Below are 19,075 nucleotides of genomic sequence, written 5' to 3' on the forward strand. Positions count from 1 at the left end.
AGTGAGAGCATTCCAGTACCGTCTGCGAGGCTTGGGCTACGGTGCAGGGGAGGAAAAGGAGCCGCAGACAGCGCCCCCTGCCATCGGGGCGCGTACAAATGGGCAGCCTCCCGCTAAGTTTCATCATTCTTCACTTATAAACAAGATCAAGACGTGGCAGGCGAGAATAGGCGGGCGGTGGGCCCATTGCAGGAGTCCGGAGTTGCACGTGCGGAGAGACTCCAAAAACGGGACTCCTGTCACAATGAGTTTGCCCTATTGTGTTCAGTGTGTTTTTGCTGGGGTACTAAGTTACTTTTCCAGCCACACAGCTTTTTCCTCCAATTCAACAATTACAGTTTAATACCTTAGAGCTCCAATGTAGAGCAAAACAGACAGCAATAAAAACAACTGGTTTCCTGTGACGTGTCATGTGGGAGAGTACAAATAGAATTTCAGTCTTAGTGGGTAATATTTGTCTTTCTTCCTGGGGATGCTATTTGGAGTGGGAAAGCCCAGGAATTTTTAAGTATAGTACCAAAAGCTGTGGGGACAGTTCCTTTAACACAAGGTCACCACACATTTCTGGTAGAGAGTTAACCTTGGAAACTATGCACCTCTTTACAAAGGGATCATTTCAAAATTTCAAGCACCGCTGGAATGTTAGAAATAAAGAACATCCAGCCTGCATGGGGAGTCTATGCTGTCTAGTCAGAGTGCATGGTGCACCTGCAAAAAGTAAGCAAGCGGGAGTGAGAGGGCAAGTAAAGGCTGACGGTGTATTAGTGGGGCTGGGAATTTGGGGGTAGGGCATGCAGGAGAGGGGCTCATGTGCTGCTGGGTCCTGATCCTAGCCATGGTGAGCCACATGATCTGGATGTGGTCCACAAGGATGGGCTAACTTGACAGCCCTGATCTAGATCTACTGACCAACAGCAACAGAAGTCTGTAGAGAAACTGGGCAAAACTCTTGGGGATTTTTTAGTTATCTGCTCCATGCTATGTGGCCTCTCCCATTTCCTTTCTGCTAGCTTTTTGGTATTACCTTTATTATCATCTTCAAAGAAATAACGCAACCATAATACAGATTCCAGACACAGCACAACCGGAATCCAAGTCACTCCTTGGCAGCCGGTATGGGTCAGAGGCTGCCTGAGTGCATCCTCATTTATCAGCTTGTTTTTACATTTGCAACGGCCTTCAGTGAAGCTGGAGGGTTATTAAAAATAATGCTTATTATTATGTGATCACTTGTACTGACACTAGACAAAACATCCTAGGAAATTCACCAAATCCAGAAACTACTTTCTTTCTCCCAGTTGATGGATGATGAAAATAATATTTTGAAGCTTTCCATTTTTAAAGGACATTAGCCAGCAACTTGACTCCACACACAATGTGATTTATATAAAAACGGTACAAAATATGAGGAGCATAATAAAATTATCTGCCATTTCCCACCAAGAGGATGCAATTACTTTTTAATACTTGACAGAAGACTGCTAATTTATGTCACAGATGGTCAATTTACTGCTAAAAGACACTAGGTTTTAAGTGCAGGGACTTTCTGTCCTTGAAATTATATGGTCTGTAAAGGCAATGAATCATACATCCTGTTAACTCCAAGACTTCAACAGCTATCCTACTGCTCCAGTGGACTATGTAGGCTATGTATTCAGAACAGGTGGCTAAGGTGTGGGTGATGTTGGTGTCTGATAGGCCAACATATATGTCTGTGTTGCAATTGTTAGATAGGCCAGAAATTGAATAATTTGTCCAAACTCTGCCCCAAACTTTGGAGACTTGGAAAAAATGGATCCTGAACCCAAGCACCCAAGCTAACTGGGAAGCATAAGTGGTCTCAATCTGAAAGCCTCCACCTGTCCATCTACGGGGCACCATCATGGCAGGTTTTGTACACATAGTAAGAGACCAAAGGGTAAGGGGAACCAGAAAAATTAAAAGTTTAAGCCAAGTAGCAAGCCTGGGTTGATTCCCCAGGTTTCTCAAGCCCCAGTCTAAGTCCCTTTTCATTTGCTTATAATATTTTAGAATTTTTCTGCTCCTCTTTAATGTAAATCCAAGAACGCAGTGATTCCCAATCTGTAGTCCACACGGCTAACTGGTCTGTGGCTGGCCCATAGACTGCACCAGGCCCCTGTTCAAAATGGCACGACTATGTGGCACACCTCCTGCCTTTATGCTGCTTTCAGATAAAAGTCTGAGGACTGGAGTGCCAGTGCCAGTGCCAGGAGAAATTGTGAGAGCTGTCAGTAGTCTGTTGGCTTAAAAAGCCCAGAAATTACTTCAGTAATAATATGCAGTTGCATTTTCATACCAATGATGCTTGACTGGATTTTCCTTTAGGTACAGTAAAATTGTCTATCTGTTCTCTAATCAGTTTGTCCAGTTGTGGTGCATTGTCCATTGAAGGCCCATAAAGAGTTGGCTCCATTTCTGGTACTGAATTTCCTCTTTGTTTCCAGATGCTTAAACCTATTACAGATAGCAACAAATAGACTGGCTATCATTTTTTTTCCTGTACAACTGGTTGCTATAGTAGCTGTGAAGGAAGTAAAAGGGGCTGGAGGTTGCTCACCCTCTCCTGCAGGGATGGTAGCGGCAGCAGCATTGAGGGGAAGATGAGAGCCCCATTTTGCGAGTTCCTGCTCCTTCCAGATTGGAGCTTGCCAAAGGGCCAGTGAGATATGCAGTGGTCCAGGGCGACCAGAAGGGGGAGAAGAGGTGCAAAGAAACAGTGCAGAGCTGTGTCATGTAGCAAAACTGCGGAGAATAATGCTGGGACTGGGGAAGTGAGAAAGCTCAAGTCTGGGAGCTCAGAGGAGCACCTGGCATCCCACACCGTTGTCTGGGAGAAGCGGTGGCAACAGGTGGCCCTGGGGGACATTCTCCAGACCAGGTAGACAGAGGGGAAGGAGCAGAGTGAAAGGACCTGACCGTGATCGAGCAGGGATGTTTTGTTTGACTTGATGGACGTCTATTCAACAGACTGTTAGGAAGGAGGTTAATCCAAAGTGATGCCAGAGAAGCCGACTGTCTTAGTTGATTCTTGTAAGGAACTGCCCAGGAGCTAACTTTGAGGCTCAGATTTCACCAGAGGAATGGGATGGGAGCTAAAGGACTATATCAGTTTTTGGGGGGTTTAATTGCTTGATTTGAAGAGTTGCTGGCCAAGCTGTCCAACTCAATTGATTCATACAAGAAAACCACCAGGGATGCATTGTAGCACTGATCCATTTTTCTTAGGAAATACCTAAAAATGAATTTGGACTGCACTGTTAAATCATGGGGGGCTGTCTGAGTATAACTTCGTGGTTTTGATTTTGTCTAAATTAGTGGGTCTCACCATTTTTTGTACTAGGACACATTTGTAAACATCGATGGCCAGTCCCAACTCAGTGCCCCTCACTCCCAAACTGCTCCCCACCACCCGGCTCCAACCCCCCAGTGTATGGGGCAGGGTGGGGTGTGTATGGGGCAAAAAGGTCTCCAAGTTTGTTCACAACCCTTTCATATATTCTTGCCACAGGTTGAGAAATGCTGGTCTAAAGGACCATAGAAGAATTAATTGGACCCAGTGATTTTGATTAGGGGCTGTTGGAGGGGCAAAATAACTGGACTCTTTTTTGTATTTATTCAGTGAAGTGCAGGAAGGTTGGCCAAGTTGACTGACGTTTCCTGCTGAAAGACCACAGGAGCCACTGAACTGACCCAGAACCAGCTGACCTGGTTTGAGTAAGACCAACATATGTTGAAGGCTGATTCTGGAAACTATATGCCCTACTGACCCAGGTGTGATGGAAGTAACACAGGGTGACTGCCATTGCATCTGCTCTGCTGAGAACAGGTTGAGGTGAGGGTGGGGTGCGAAGGGAGGAAGGACCTCCACAGAAAGAATTGGCCCAGGTGGGTCCGGAGGACGATCGCTCAACCTTCAATCCACCTTGCAACTAAACTGTATTAACATCAGGCGTGGCAGGTGAGAAGCAGGTAATCTAGGCTGGGTGATTTTTAAAATATCATCAGCCTCCTCATGGTTCACCCCAACAAGGCGTCAGGCTGCTGAGAACTGTGGCTGTATAGTATCCCCGCTCGACAGTAGCCACATGGATATTTTGTAATTGTGAACTAGGGACCATAACTTTAAAATGCTGGAGATCCACTGAGGTATTGAAACAACACTGACAATTCAGAATTAAGCTAACAAGTACCCATCTAGTTTGGTATAAAATTTAGGCATTTTGGATAGACTCTTATAGACTGCAAGTACCACACAGAAACCTAGGCTGCTCAACAGAAATTAAACCAGAAAAAAGGGAACATTTTTTCTCATTAATAATTGGTCCACTTTTTCAAGTATACACTTCAAAATACAAGTATTATTACAGAGGCCAGACTGATTTCTCTCCTCTCCGTTCCCCAGTATAAATTGCCTCAGCTCTACATAGGAGTAAGCAAATTTATTACAGTGATAATCAGCAGCACCCTCTAACGAATGTACGGAAAAGGATGTTCTATAGCAAAGCTGATGCAGAACAGCTGATGAACTATATTAGAGAAGCAGCGGTCAGAGTGAAGAAAATACAAGTGAAACTTAGTCCGGGCTTCTTGGGCAACTTAGAGAGTCCCTGAAGGACTCCTGGGGGCCTTGAACGCTAAAAAATCTTTACAACCAGTAGAACTGACAACAAAATAGATTTCTGACCCTCTTGGCCCCAATTAAAAAATGGAGTATGAGGAAAGGTCTAAAATTGAGAAAGACCAGTGGAAAGGATGGGATCCAAAAGGACCTCCTTGCCATTCCCTTGCTTTCAATTTTGAGGGTGATCTGACATGGGTCTTTTTTAGTTCAAACTCATCTTTAATAAAAAACATTGCTCAAAATCTTTAGTCCAGAACAGGAGTTTACTCTGATTGCTTTTTTATTTCCTTCTGCCTTTATTCAAAGTTCCCGTTGATGGCAGCGGGATGTCATGGAAGAAGGGCAAAAAAGATCCCCAGATCCCCAAGGGTAACAAAGAGCCCCAGGTCCCCGAGTTTTCTATGAGAAAAACTCAGGGACCTGGTGGGCAAGATCCCTTGGGAGGCAAGTCTGAGGGGTAAAGGAGTCCAGGAGAGCTGTCTCAACTTCAAAGAGTCTTTCTTAAGTGTGCAGGAGCAAGTTATTCTCATGAGACAGAAAAATGGTAAGTGCAATATGAGACCAGTCTGACTGGGCTGCAATCTCTTCAAGGAGCTGAAACTCAATAAGGAACCCTATAAAAAGTGGAAACTTGGTCATAGTACAGGGAAGAGTATAGGAGTATTGCATGGGCATGAAGGGAGAAAATTAGGAAGTCCAAGGCACAATTTGAGATGCAGCTGGTAAGGGACAAAGAAGGCAATAGAAAGGGATTCTACAGTTATGTAAAAAGTAAGAAGAGCAGAGAATCCACAGGTCCATTATGGAAGGCCAAAGCCAATCTGGTCACGCATGATGCAGAGAAGACTGAAATATTTAACACCTTTTTTCTTCCATTTTCACACATGGCACGGGAGCAGCGGGGATCACCCCCTGCTGGCAGCAACCGGTTAGTCCAGGGAGTTTTCTTGTTTGTTTGTTTTTTTTCTCTTAAAATCAGATTTGGATGAATTGATTTGGAACAGTGATTCAAATCATTGAATCAAATTGCTGTTCCCCAAATTGGCTGAATGCCACAAAGTGAATACTAGCCACTTTGCTCTGCCCCCCCCCCGCCCCCCTCCCCCAAATTGGGCCTGTGCAATGGACATGACATGCCTTGACTTTAGCCAGACAAGGCTCTTTGGGTAAATGTGATATCTTTCATTAGACCAACTAAATAGTAAAAATTGTTCTCTGCAAAGTTTTGGGCACAAACACTTTTCTTTAAGCATAGGGAGACTCCTTATCTATGCCTGAAGAAAGGTATTTTGCCCCAAAGCTTGCAAAGAACAAATTTTCCAACTATTTAGTTGGTCTAATAAAAGATAATCACATTTACCCAAAGAGCCTTGTCTGCCTATGTCCTTAGACCAACACGGCTACAACCAACACCCCCAAAATACAAGATACTGACTTTAGCAAGGCTTTTGACATTGTGTCCCATGACATCTTCATTAACAAGCTAAAGAGATAGACTAGATGAACATACTGTAAGGTGGATACATAACTAGTTGGATCATCCTTCTCGGCAACTGCTCCTCAATGGCTCAATGTCTAGTTGGGAGGTGGCATCAAGTAAGGTTCTCCAAGTGTCTGCCGGTGGTCTGGTAATCATCTTCATTAATGATTTGGATGAAGGGATCAAGTGCACACTTAGCAAGTTTGCAGATGACACCAAGTTGGGTGGAATTATGGACACTTTGGAGGTCAGGGCTAGGATCCAGAATGACATGAACAGACTGGATAAATGGCTCGTAGCCCATCAGATTAGATTCAACAAGGATGTGGGCAAAGTCCTGCACATGGGAAGGAATAACTGCATGCACAACTACAGACTGGGGAATCTGGCATAGTTGCAGCACTGCAGAGAAGGACCTGGGGGTTATGATAGACTGGCAGCTGAATAGGAGCCAAGAGTGTACTTTTGTTCCAGAAAAAGCCAACAGCATCTTGCATTGTAGTACAAAGAGTGTCTCTTGCAAATCAAGGGATGCGATTCTTCTGCTTCATTCAGCACTGGTGAGGCCTCACCTGGAGTATCATGTTCAGTTTTGGGCCACACACTTCCAAAAAAGGTATGGACAGATTGGAAAGAGTCCAGTGTGGGGCAACAAAAGTGATTAGGGGCCTCAGAGGCTGAAACAGCTAGGGTTATTTAGCCTGGAGAAGAGAAGTCTGAGGCGAGATTTGATAAGTTGTCAAGGACCTAGTTGTCAAAGGCTGATTACAGGGAAGGTGGAGATGGGCTTTCCTCTGTGGCTGTAGGGGACAGGGCTAGGAGCAACAGCCTTCAGCTGCAGCAGGGCAGGAACTTTCTGATTATGAGGTTGGTCAGGCATTGGAACAAGATACCTAGAGAAGCTGCGGCACACCCATACAGGTAGCCCCCAACTTAAGACGTTTTGAGTTACAATGAACAGTGCTTATGACGTTTATAAATTGACACCCTGTTTCGACTGTCTGGCATCGGTTTCGACTCGACAACGCTTGATCCGACGCCACGCCATGCCAGCAAACAAGTTCACTGCATCATCCATCTCCCTGGAGAACGTCTGTCCAAACTTCCTTGGACACTTTCTTTAAGAAAGCAGACAAGACTCCAGAAAAACCTGCAGCCAGGACCCCTGAAAAGACTCCAGCCAAGAGCCCTTCAAAAAGTCCAAAGTCACCTCAAAGAAATCCTTCCAAATCAATATGATTGCTATTTACAATATGAATGCATTAGTGTAGTTATATTACTCATCTATAATTGATCGAGTACAAAATTCTGGGTTATTTTTGGTGAAAATACAGTATCGGGCCTGGGTTCAGGAACGAATCCCACATTTATAACATTGTTTCCTATGGGAAAAATCAGTTCTGAGTTATGATGTTTTGACCTGAGACAAGGTTTTCAGGAACCAACTGTGTCATAAATCTGAGGCCTGCCTGTACTTGAAAACTTTCAAGAGTAGGTTAGACACTTGGCTGGAAAGATTTAGTCAGGGATGATCCTGCTTTGAGCAGGGGGCTGCACTAGACGAACTTGTAATGTCCCTTCCAACCCTATTGTCCTATGACCCTACAACAAACAGAATAACTCCAAGGTTGTGCTGCTAAAACATGAAAAAAAATCGAATTTTGTTTCTTAAGGAAAATATTTAAATCAGAACAGCCAGGGCAGGCTGGTGTGTTAGGAGCCAGGCATAGCATGAAAGAAGCCTCTTCTTCCTCAGTTCCTTAGGTGACCTTGTATGATGGAAGTCTCTCCTCCCACTCAGTGGTCTGCTGAAAAGGGGCCCGACTACTATATTGACCAGGGAACCACAGGCCCAAATAATCTGCCACTTTGCAGGCATGCTTGATTTTTTCCAGCATATAAGCTATGTTGTGCAGTGCCTGCTAGTGAGAGTACCATGCTAAACTAGACAGAGTTTGGACATGATCTAAAATAACACTATCACCTTTAAATAGTGGGCATTTATATCAAAAGGAATATCACTCTGTATTAAAATTAACTGTGCAAAAGTTATGAGGACAGCCTCTGTCCCTTGGTTTCACAGGGTAAATGGTTACGAAGGAACCTCTCCCACCTAAGTGCACCCCTGAATGAACTGTCATTTCAACTTCCTCTTAAGGCATAGGTATAAGCCATTTCTAGAGGCAAGATCAAGTTGAACTTCAAATGTCTACTTTCACATGACAATTCCTGTACTCTGATCATCCTTTTCCAAGAAACTGTATGCGACTCACCATTTTTCCCTGGGGGACTGTTAAATTGTCACCTTGCGGGAAATCTGCGGGGCTGACGGAGCTTCAGCTTGAGACAAGTAATAATCCGATATTTCTAGAGCCAAACTTGGCATCGCCACGACTCGCCTAGAAATTTCTGAGCAGCGCACCCATGAAACATGGGTTCATGCGCAGCTATCCACAGAGAGATCAACAGGCAGGAATATAAAAGAAAGAAAATTTGCTTGCTGGATGCTGCAGTGCACTGTAATGCAATACCTAATAGTGTACCATAATGCAATACCTAATGTAATACTCCTAATCTTGACTTTCACTCCCCGTAGACTATTAGGTATTATAAAGTAGTCCCATGAGTTATTCAGAAGACAGATTTTCCTAGCTGTATAGAAAGGGCTAATATATTCTTTTTTCTACCAGTTTCTCACACTAAAAGCCATCTCTGCACAGGCAAGAGATAAATGCACAGAAAAACAGCGACTTAAGGAAGTTTGGTGAAGCTACAGTGATTTACAAGGAACTTGTGTCAGAACGCCTTAAGGACCGAAATGTGATATATATACACCCGTTCCTTAGCACAGGTATATTACAATTGATATTGGCTGCCAAGATGAAGACTGAGTGACCTCTGCTTAATGTCATCCGGGGGCGCAATCCTCCCAATTTCAGCCTACCTTTTCCTGAAGGGAAGAAGCAGTCCATCTCCACGCTGCTCCGGGAGTGGGAGATGCAGAGAGTGCTGCTGGGGACGAGACCTTCCTGCGGCGGGCTCCGCTCCGTCGTCCGTACCAAACACCAGCCCGGCCTTTCACTCGGTCTCTCTAGTAACTCCACGGTCTGTCCCACTTGGATGCTCAGCTCGCTGCTATGGCTGGCAGTGAAGTCTTGTAGCACCACGGTGAGTTCACAGCCTCCAGATAGCTGCCAGGTGAAGCAGGGGAGGAAAAGAAATATTGAAAAAGTTAAAGGCGGCAGAAGGCAACAGCACTGTCTTCTACGGTGCAAATGCACTGGCAATCCTATATCTCTGCTAGACAGGAATTCACTCCCAGTTAATAGTTTTCTACGTCAAAGTTTAACTAGCCGTGCCTCCACTTTCCTTTCTTTCCTATGGACTTTACCAACTTGCAGCATGAAATTCAAAGCCGCCCACTGGTTAACTCTTAGATTGCTGACACCTTCCCAGGCATAGGTTCTGGCTGGCATCCATTACAACACTTAATTTTCTTGCTTCCCCCCCTTTAGTGACTTGAAGCAAAGAAAGTATTGGAGTTCAAAATTCCCCTGTTTTCTGAGCCATCTTAGAGTAAGCTCCAACTCTCCCCACCTGCAGTCAGGATTGCAGTTGGGTTCCCGTGCACCATCAGCAGGGATTTCAATAAGGGAACATATGCAGAATATTGCACACGTGAAGCTGGGGCTGATTTTTGACAAGAGGACGTGCTCCAGGGACCTCTGCAATGACGGGGGTGTCCTGACTCGGGAGATAAAACTTTCTCCCATGGAAGTTCTGTTTTGAAGAACAGGGACACCCTTTGGCAAATAACGAACACCAGAGTAATTGCAAGTGCTCTGCCAGGACCCTGGCCTAAGAATAAATGCATCATCCTGTTTCTACTAGTCTTGTTGGAAAAATTGAGTGTGTTTCTTCATTTACCCACATTTCTGTTGCTCACAACAAATTACAAAGGTCTTGACAAACAAGTGCCAATATGGGCTTTTTACCACACCTGCCTGGTTGCTTATGGATAGGCCAGAAACACAAGGGGGGTGAGGGGATGGGGGAAGGAAGTTAAAAAAAAAAAAAAAAAATCACTGTAAACCCAAGTGATTTGGGCCTCATTCTATAAGGTACTCCAATGAAGCTAATGATGTTGACAGTAATGATCCACTCAAGGAGTTGCTAGTACCTTGCAGGACCGGGTTCGCTCTCACTATGCATCCAAAATTAGAGCACTCTGGACATGTCTACAGTGCACTGGAGACTGCAAGAGAGCCATGAAAACATGCCTCATCCATTCACTGCTGCTCTGGGTGCCCCCTGCTGAATAAAGTTATGTGGCTGCTCTCTTGAGATGCCCCCCAAAAAAGAACTGGTGGTTTAGCTACCTTCTTGAGACCGAGATCTAACGATGGCACCCTTTTAAAGACTATTATCCAAGGCTCCTCTACTCTACAGGCTTCATTCCATGAAACTGAACCCAATGGAATAATTTCTCTTGAACCAATAATCCTTGTGTCTCTTAACTTTGCCAAGTTGTAGGGTACCTGACCCACAACTGTGACATTTTCATCTATAGCTGACACCTTCATCTCAGCTGTCCTGGGCCTCGAGGTCAGAGGAAACATTTTATCTGGAAGCTGGGTGTGTTTTTTGAAATAAACTGATACTCATTTGAAGTCACTCAGGTGTTTAAATCCTGGTAGAGAGGACTCAGAGTGCAGCTGGAGCAGTTGCAAGGAAGTAATATTTTAATTTTAGCATATATGAGCTCATACCTGTGTTGTTTATCATGTGAGTTCACCATTTATCATAGTGAGCATACACAAATACATGTGGTATAGTAATGATAACTATTCTACAGCAACTCAATCCTGCTGCTATATATCCGATTGTGAAGGGGTCGAGGCCCCAGGGGGCCAAGTCCGGACGGGGAATGCCGGAGTTCCGCCCGGCTTCCGGGTGCCGACCCGGAAGTGTGGCCGAGGGCGGGTGTTTACCCGGAACTCGGACCGGGCCGGACCGGGACCGGGCCGGGAGAATAAAAGGAGCCCACCTACCCCAAGCAGAGGAGGACGGAGGCTCCAGCCGGAGCCTGCACCGGGAGCGGCGGAGCCGGGAGCCATGTGGCCGGAGCCGGTGGCAGTGAAGCCGGGAGCCGCGGAGCTGGGAGCCACGCGGCAGGAGCCGGCGGCGTCGGAGCCGGCAGCGAAGCCGGGAGCCGCGGAGCCGGGAGCCACACGGCAGGAGCCGGCGGCGGTGCAGCGGGGAGCGCGGAGCCCAGAACCGCACCGCAGGAACCAGTGGAGCTGGGAGCAGTGGAGCCAGAGGCGGCGACTCAAGATAACGAACCGGTAACAAGGGGGCCGGCAGCAGCCACGCCGGAGGAGACCGGAACGGGAGGTTCTGCTGGAGGGACCCTTCTCCGGCGGCTGCGGGCAGTTTGGCCGCGGAAGAAGACCCGCGGGCAGGGAGGTAAGCCTCGCACCCCCCCCCCGGGTCTCGAAAGACTATCAATAGGGGTACGGATACCCCAGACCCGTCGGAGCTAGCAGCACCTGGCCGGGCCAGGTACCGTAAGGACTCTTAAAGAGGTCCTACAGTGTGAGGGCGGTACCCCACTGCAGGACTGGTACACGAACAAGGGAGCCCTCCTGACGGAGGCTAAAACCCGGAGGCCCGGGCGAGGGTGTAGGGGAGGAGGAGCCCTCAGGACCCCTGGACCTTGGAGGTGCGAGTCCATATCTGGACCTTCAGCTTCCCCGCACGGGTGAACCCCCCTTTTTTCACATCAAAGTCATGGCAGGCGAGACCGGGGAAGCGGGGACAGACGACGGAGTAACCCTCCTCTCCAGGGGCTGTCTAGGGGAGTCGGGGATCCACCTCCGGTGTCGCGCCCCATCCCCTGACACCGATTTAAAAAAACAACAAGACTTCCTGGTCCAGAGTCCTGAGAGGTTTAATACACAAGAAATCAAGCATGTAAATACTTTTAGTACCCTTTTCAAGAGGGGGTATTTGACTTCTTCTTTGTGGTGATAATCTCCACCTACAACCAGATCCATGGGTGTAAAACTGAGTCGCTGAACCCATCACTTACTGCTTTGTGCCCCAATCTGCACATGAAAAAAAAGAAGGTTCCTCATTTCTCATGGGTGTTGGTTATAGCTGTGTTGGTCTAAGGACACAGGCAGACAAAATTCTTTGGGTAAATGTGATGTCTTTTATTAGATCAACTAAATAGTTGGAAAAAAATTGTTCTTTACAAGCTTTTGCGCACAAATACCCTTCTTCAGGCAGAGGGAGAGTCTCATAGAGAGAGGGCAAACACCACCAGTACTATACAACTTTGTAACCTCATACTTGATGAAACCGAGAAAACTAGTCAACCCTCCAATATTATCATTCTCTCAACACTTGTACTTACCAAAGCTGAAACACTGGTCTTCTCTAAAGCCCTTAATTTCTGTCCAGACAGATACCCTAATAATATGCTACAATGCGGAGAACCAGAAGAATTTTTCCGACACAAACACCAGTAGACTCTCCCCATACCTGAAGGGTGCTTGTGCCAGAAAGGCTGCAGAGAACTTTTTTCTAATTATTTAGTTCGTCTAATAAAAGATTCACCCAAAGAGCCTCAACTGTCTCAGTTCTCATGTTATTTCTCCCTGCCAAAGAAGGCCCCTTTCCCCTGACCCCCATTCTTCTCTCTCTACCACTTCCCTTGGAGAGACAAATCAAACCTTTTCTTCTTTTAGTGCAAATCACTGGCAGAAGCAGCCTGGATGTCTCCGTTTCTCTTTTGGAAAAATAATCACATAATCTATGTGCTCTGCACTGACACGCCACTAGGTGTCCATGTTTGCCATCATACAGCAAGCCAGCTGGCTGTAAGGAATTCACTTGCCCTTAGCTTCAGTAGTTTTTTCTCAACTGGGAGGTATGCACGACTCACTGAGTATCACGCTAATGACTGTCATCTCAGACAAATGGGGGACACATCAAAGAAGTGAGTGGATGCATGCTCCCCCGATGACAGCCAAGCACCAGCCATGTCCAGTAATAAAAGGTGGCAGGTACTACAAGCCAGGGACAGGCTTTGTTCAGGCAGGTGATTTGATTGTTTGAGAAACATGTCCTTTTTTATTGTTAAACCACAAGAAGAGAAACCATGCTGGCAGCTCTTCGGGGAAAGTGCTGTGGGAGATGCTGTTTCAGAAAGTCCAAAAAGAGGCCTGGGAACTTTAATCTACAAAGTGCTGCTCTGAATATCTGAGATGTTCCCAACAATTACTTCTGAGGTGGGACCTCATACAACAGGCGGATGAACAGCTGGCATAAAAATCAATGGATAAGATGGCTTTGTCAATACCTTGTTCAACTGCTCGGGTTCTGTGATAACCAAGGGTGCTTCAGCCACGGAGGCTCTTCTAAACACTGCCACACAAGAGGGATCTGCAGGGACCCTGTCATAACCTAGGGACTTATTGTGTCTCTTAGTTGTTAAAAATAGTCATTCAAAGCAATAGGCTAAATTGAGAGCAAAGGATTTCCTTGCAAATCCAGTGAATGCATTGGTAGACAGAGCCTGAGAACTACCCTCTGAAAGGCATCTGGGCCTGGGGAAGAGGGGAGATGATCTCTGGTTCTCTCACGCTAGTTGTGGTGGCAGCTCATTTCAATCACTGCTCAGCAAGAGGGGTCAGCAGGAGTAAAAACAGATGTTGCCAGATGAGGTGGATCAGGTGTGCTGGGACGCATCCTGGCACAGCTGATCTGCTCCACTGAATTAAATGCATGTTGCCCATTGATCCTGTGGGACAACAGGCGACATGGTCCCCCTTTCACAAATGTGACCTCTGCAATATTTTAGGCATGTCTCTATACAGGACTGGTGTGGTCTCGCTCTGGGGTGATCCTGAGGGTGGGAGGAAGTTTGACACCGGTGCGGTCCCAGGGCTGGGACTAACAAATTGGCCGACTGGCGTTCTCAGCCCTGGGGCTGCACTGGAGTATTGACAGGTGCCCGGGGAATCCCGAATGGGAGGACCAGTTTAGCCTTGGCCGAGATGGCTCTAGATGGGGACGGTCTTGCTTTGGACTAGATGACCTCCTGAGGTCCCTTCCAACCCTAATTATTCTTTGATTTGATGACCCAGGAGAGTGCTCCTGCGCGGTCGGGGGCCATATCCTGCCTGCCTTGGGAATGGGTGCTCAGGCTGACCATGCTCTCCTGCATAAACCCAACAGACGACTGCTGTAATAAGGCATCACAAATTGATGCCACCTATGTATTGCCCATCAATTTTGGGCATTTGTGGTGTGACGAGGGGTATGGATGTCTGTTTGCTTGGCCTGGTTGACACCAATAACTTAGAACTGGTTTATCTTTTTAAAGATGCCCAGGTTGTTCCTCAGGTTTTCCATTTTTCCCTTAAAAGGAGGAGAGCTTCTCCCAAAAGAAAGGTGCAGGCCTCATCACTTTCAAAAAGAGAATATTCTGTAAGAGAAAGAACTTATCCTTGGCAAGGAAGGTAGACTCCCTTTTGCAGATGCAGACTGCGCATGTAATTAGGTAGAAAGAAGTGCAAACTCTCAGATCGGCATCTGCAAAAACAGTCTGTAGGTGCCAATTATAGCCACAAGAGCAAAAGCAACAGTTAATCCCTTTGTACAGGTGACTTGAAGCATTTCCCCATCTTTGATTTTCTTCTGTCTTAGAAATCCTGCATTTCAGGCAGAACTTCTACTTATCACATTGGTCCACAGCAAAGAAACCACACCAGAAAGATTGATGGTATGTTAATACTATAATATACCCACCCCTGCAGGCAGAAATGAAAGTTGATTGGATTCATTATGATAAATGTCCTCTCACTTCTGTACTGTTCCTGTAAGCTATTATGTAATACTTTCTTAAGAAGTGCCTTTTTCAGCCATAACCACGTGACATTACTCTTCTCTCTCGGTGTGACTTCAGAAAAATCACATACATAACATACTACATTACAGTTCATATGAGGAAAGAAAGAAAACATATCATCCTAGAGTCACAGAATAACAGAACTGGAAAGGACCCAAGGAGGACGTCTAGTCTAACCTCCTGTCCAAGGCAGGAACATCCCCGTCTAAACCATTCCCAACAAGTAGATAATGTCTCAAGTCTCACGGGACATATTTCAGGGTAAATGGTTTAATATTTTTCCTCTATGCCATGCTCATTATTTTTGTCATAAAACCCATCGTTGCATTTTGTTAATTTCACGTATTAACGACCCGCCTGTCATGTCTGCATGTAGACGCTTTTCCATAGGATCAGCCAGAAATATACATGTAAAACCCAGCGGGCCAAAGTAGATCCCAAAGTGGAAGAGAAAGAACCGACACAGGGGCAAACCCAACTGTCCACCAGGCAATGAAAGGAATTTCTAATTAATGCCAAAATCAGGAAGAAGTAGGGGAGCAGGAGAGAGAGAGAATAAAATTACCAGGACAAAACAAAGGGACTCCAACAGACAACAGGATAGGACTGTATCAAGCCCTGCTTGTTGCCTCCGGGAAACTGGCCCCACGTGGAGACTCCAAAACCAGGAGTGAAAAAGCCCTGCCACTGCCCTGGTTGGGCCTTCATTGCTTGTATAGCCAAAGCAGGAGACACAGCAGTGGCTGTTCATGGTGGCCAGGAAACCATCTTTACCATTTTGTTTTATTTTTTTGCACTGGGGCCAGTGACCATAATTGATGAGTTTAGTGCCTTAATGCTACAGGCTGAGATGCATCTACAAGGTGGCACTTAGTCCTCCACGAGCTACAAGGTGGCTCTCAGAAATAGCTCCCTAGGCCATCAACCCCATTTGAGGAGACAGTAAGCAGGAACAAGTGATAAGCACTGGCATTTCCTAGCCAAGGATCAGGTGCAGGAAAGAAGGAAGAGGCTGCACAGAGCCAGGCCCAGTCCACTAAGGCAGTATAGACAGCCACCACCAGCTCGTGGATCACGTGGACTAGTTCTAGCAGCAGAATGACAAGCAGGCATCGAGCAACAGACCCACCCTATCTGTGTGAAAAGCTGCAGCAATTCTGACCAAGTCCCTCCATGCTACATCATGGGCTCCAATTTAAACACCACAACCTGCCCTAGGGAGTCAGAGCCATTTGGTGATGTAACTATTAAAACAGAGACGGCAAGAGCTGCAAGTTTCAAGTCCAGAGCTCACCGTCTGGAAAGGGTTGGTCCCATAGTCCTCTCTACTACTAAGTGCATTTATTCATTACTGATTATTCAGCTCAGCTGTCTCTGTTACTAACTAGCTATTTTAAAATCTTCATCTGTGCCTGGTATACCAGTAGCATTGGAGAAAAGGCACATCTTTTCCATTCACACCAGTTATGGGAGGTTACCAGACCTCACATAAACGTTGGAGCTAAGACTTCTTAGCTTTGTGTCACTCCTGATCTTGAGGAGCAGAGCCGGACCGGGGAACCCACAGTGCAGCAGCTTAAAAAAAAAATATATATATATATATTTATTTATTTTAAGCTGCTGCACTGTGGGTTCCCCGGTCCGGCTCTGTTCATGGTGGCCAGGAAACCATCTTCACCATTTTGTTTTATTTTTTTGCACTGGGACCAGCGACCATATATTATATATATCACAGCTATATATCACAGCTAAAACCCTCCCCCAACATAGATACAACTTGATCTGAGCAGGGGAAACTGCTTGCAAAACACTGATGAAAATGATTTACATGAGGTCTTGACCCAACCAAAGAGCTTTGCAACGCTTCATGGCCTGCCCAGGAGCTTTCACTTGGAAACACCCTGCTAACCGTCTGTCAGCTTTAGAAATGATCCCAAACATGGAAACAGCCTGCTGTGTGGAAACCCAGGCTGCTCCAAACAAAGGAGCCAAAGCTGCTTCCCAAACATAAGGTAATGGTTAGGGTTGCATGAACACGTGATGATTTCTTCTGAATCATACTTCAGTATGCGCACATGGGAATCAGTAATTTGGGTAGAAGAAGATTAGAAGTGCACAGGAAGAGTGACACAGATGAAGTCTCCGAAGTTCATTTATCATGAAAACTGCAGTTAGAAAAGCCCACTGCCTTGCCAGAGTACAACTGCTCACTGCAGAACATTTTCTGCTGTTTTAGCCACTTAGATTTTAAGACAAGTGGGAATAATTCTCCAGATGGAGAGGAAGAAGCCTAAGTACTTTTAAATTGAGGACAAGTTTGGCTCAGGTAAAATAAGCCTGGGGTGGTCAGGCAATAGGAGGAGACTTAGCTGGGGTTTGTATTATCTCTAAGTGCCTTTTATTACTAAACTACTTGGCAGGCGTGATGTTAAAAACAGTCTCCGACAGCTATCCTGGTCACGAGGCAGGCACGCCACCCTCCTACAAGTATAGGGATAAAGCCAGCCCTCACTGCCGAAACTGTTCAACCCACATGGCATGGCAAGAGCTCCAGTAACATGACTGCTGGCAGACCACCCCAAGCCCCGTCAGAAAAGCAGAAAGTCGATGAAAATACTTCCTCGGTTGTTGCTTGCATCAGTGTTAAGGAAATGAATAAACACTCTCTTGGCACATCAGAGCTGTCATAAAGATGGTATGAACTGGACAACTCCTACTGTGTTGGCAGGATCTAAGTGCTGTGGACTAATTACAGCTCAAACACTCTAGCTCCTCATTGCAGAGTAAGGTACATAATCCAGCGCCGCACTGGACTGACTCCAGACCATCTCTCTGAATTCCCCTGGACTTCAGGATCGGTCAGATTTGCACCCAGGCTCTGCAGCTCAGGTCTGCCTCCAAACTGAAGAGGGCTGGGGGCAGCGGGTGAGAAAGTACTCTCTGCTCTACCACCGCTTTAGATAACTTCTTGGGGGTGTCACGCTGGACTACAACCTCTGTAACCCCAGATTTCTTGCCAGAGGTATTTCTGCTAAAACAGAACTGCTGTGCCCGTGGCCCATTAAAACTGTCCTTCATCAAGGCATGTGAATGACTGGCCAAAAACTCAGCCGCTGCTCCTGAAGACAGCATGTGCCATGTAATGTTGATCTCTTTCAGAATAAACATGGGTAAAATGTTCCAGTCCTGCCCCACCTGTAATTAGGCTAGATGAATACGTGTACAGATGACAAACTCCCGGGCCCATCTCATATGCTTTTTATATTGAATCCATTCCTCGCCCACCGAATCAGTTCACCGCATGGGCGATTGCAGTTTGAATACATTTGTTAGCTCCAAAAGCAAAGCTGTCTGGAAGCAGAATCAGTACTATGCAGCACATATGGATCTAGGTGGTGCGCAGAATGCATTTCAAAGGGGGGCAATAACTCTTCACCTCAACCTCAAACAAACATCTAATTTACTCCCAAGCAACAGGCAAAGGAAGATGAATTTGCTAGCCGTGGGAAGAACTGCTCGGTCTGTTTAAGCAGTCTCGAATACGCAAGCATTGTTATAAAAACCCACAGCAGATCCCTGTTACATATTATATATATATATATATATATATATATTCAGTAGGACAAAGCTCCGTGCTGGGTTAAACAAAGTGTTTCTGTGTGCTGCTGTACTGCGTATTAATATACATAGCTAGTTTTCTGTCGCCACTAGGATTCCTGCCCATCTGTTTTTGGATGACAGCCAGTTTTGGGCAGAAGCATTTAGTCGCCATAATCAAACTACTGGGAAAGGGCGAAAGGAGAAGAGACAGTGAAGATGGGATTTGCATCCATATTGTAACAGGGGGCCTACAAGGGCTGATCTCTGTATGGCCCGCCCACCTCTTCTTGGGCTAACCGCCCACCTTCTCGCCCACCACGCCTTAGTCTTAATTGATTAATTAATAGATGTAATTAGGTGGGAGGCAGCCCATTTTCTGCCCCGCTACTAGGGGGCGCTATCTGCAGCTCCACTCCTCCCCTACACCGCAGCCCAA

The 19,075-nt window shown here is 46.1% G+C and overlaps 1 protein-coding gene across 1 annotated transcript in view; it reads right to left on the reverse strand.

Annotated features, from left to right (window-relative positions):
- The window catches only part of KALRN (kalirin RhoGEF kinase), a 764,809-nt gene that overhangs the window by 124,600 nt on the left and 621,134 nt on the right, over positions 1-19,075 (reverse strand). Inside the window, exon 34 of the mRNA XM_090045976.1 lies at positions 9,067-9,313. Coding sequence (XP_089902102.1) covers positions 9,067-9,313 — 247 coding nt within the window. The remainder of the gene's footprint in view (positions 1-9,066; positions 9,314-19,075) is intronic.

The sequence above is a fragment of the Crocodylus siamensis genome, chromosome 4 (assembly GCF_052110815.1).
Source record: "Crocodylus siamensis isolate JL-2025a chromosome 4, ASM5211081v1, whole genome shotgun sequence".
NCBI classification, from domain to species: domain Eukaryota; kingdom Metazoa; phylum Chordata; order Crocodylia; family Crocodylidae; genus Crocodylus; species Crocodylus siamensis.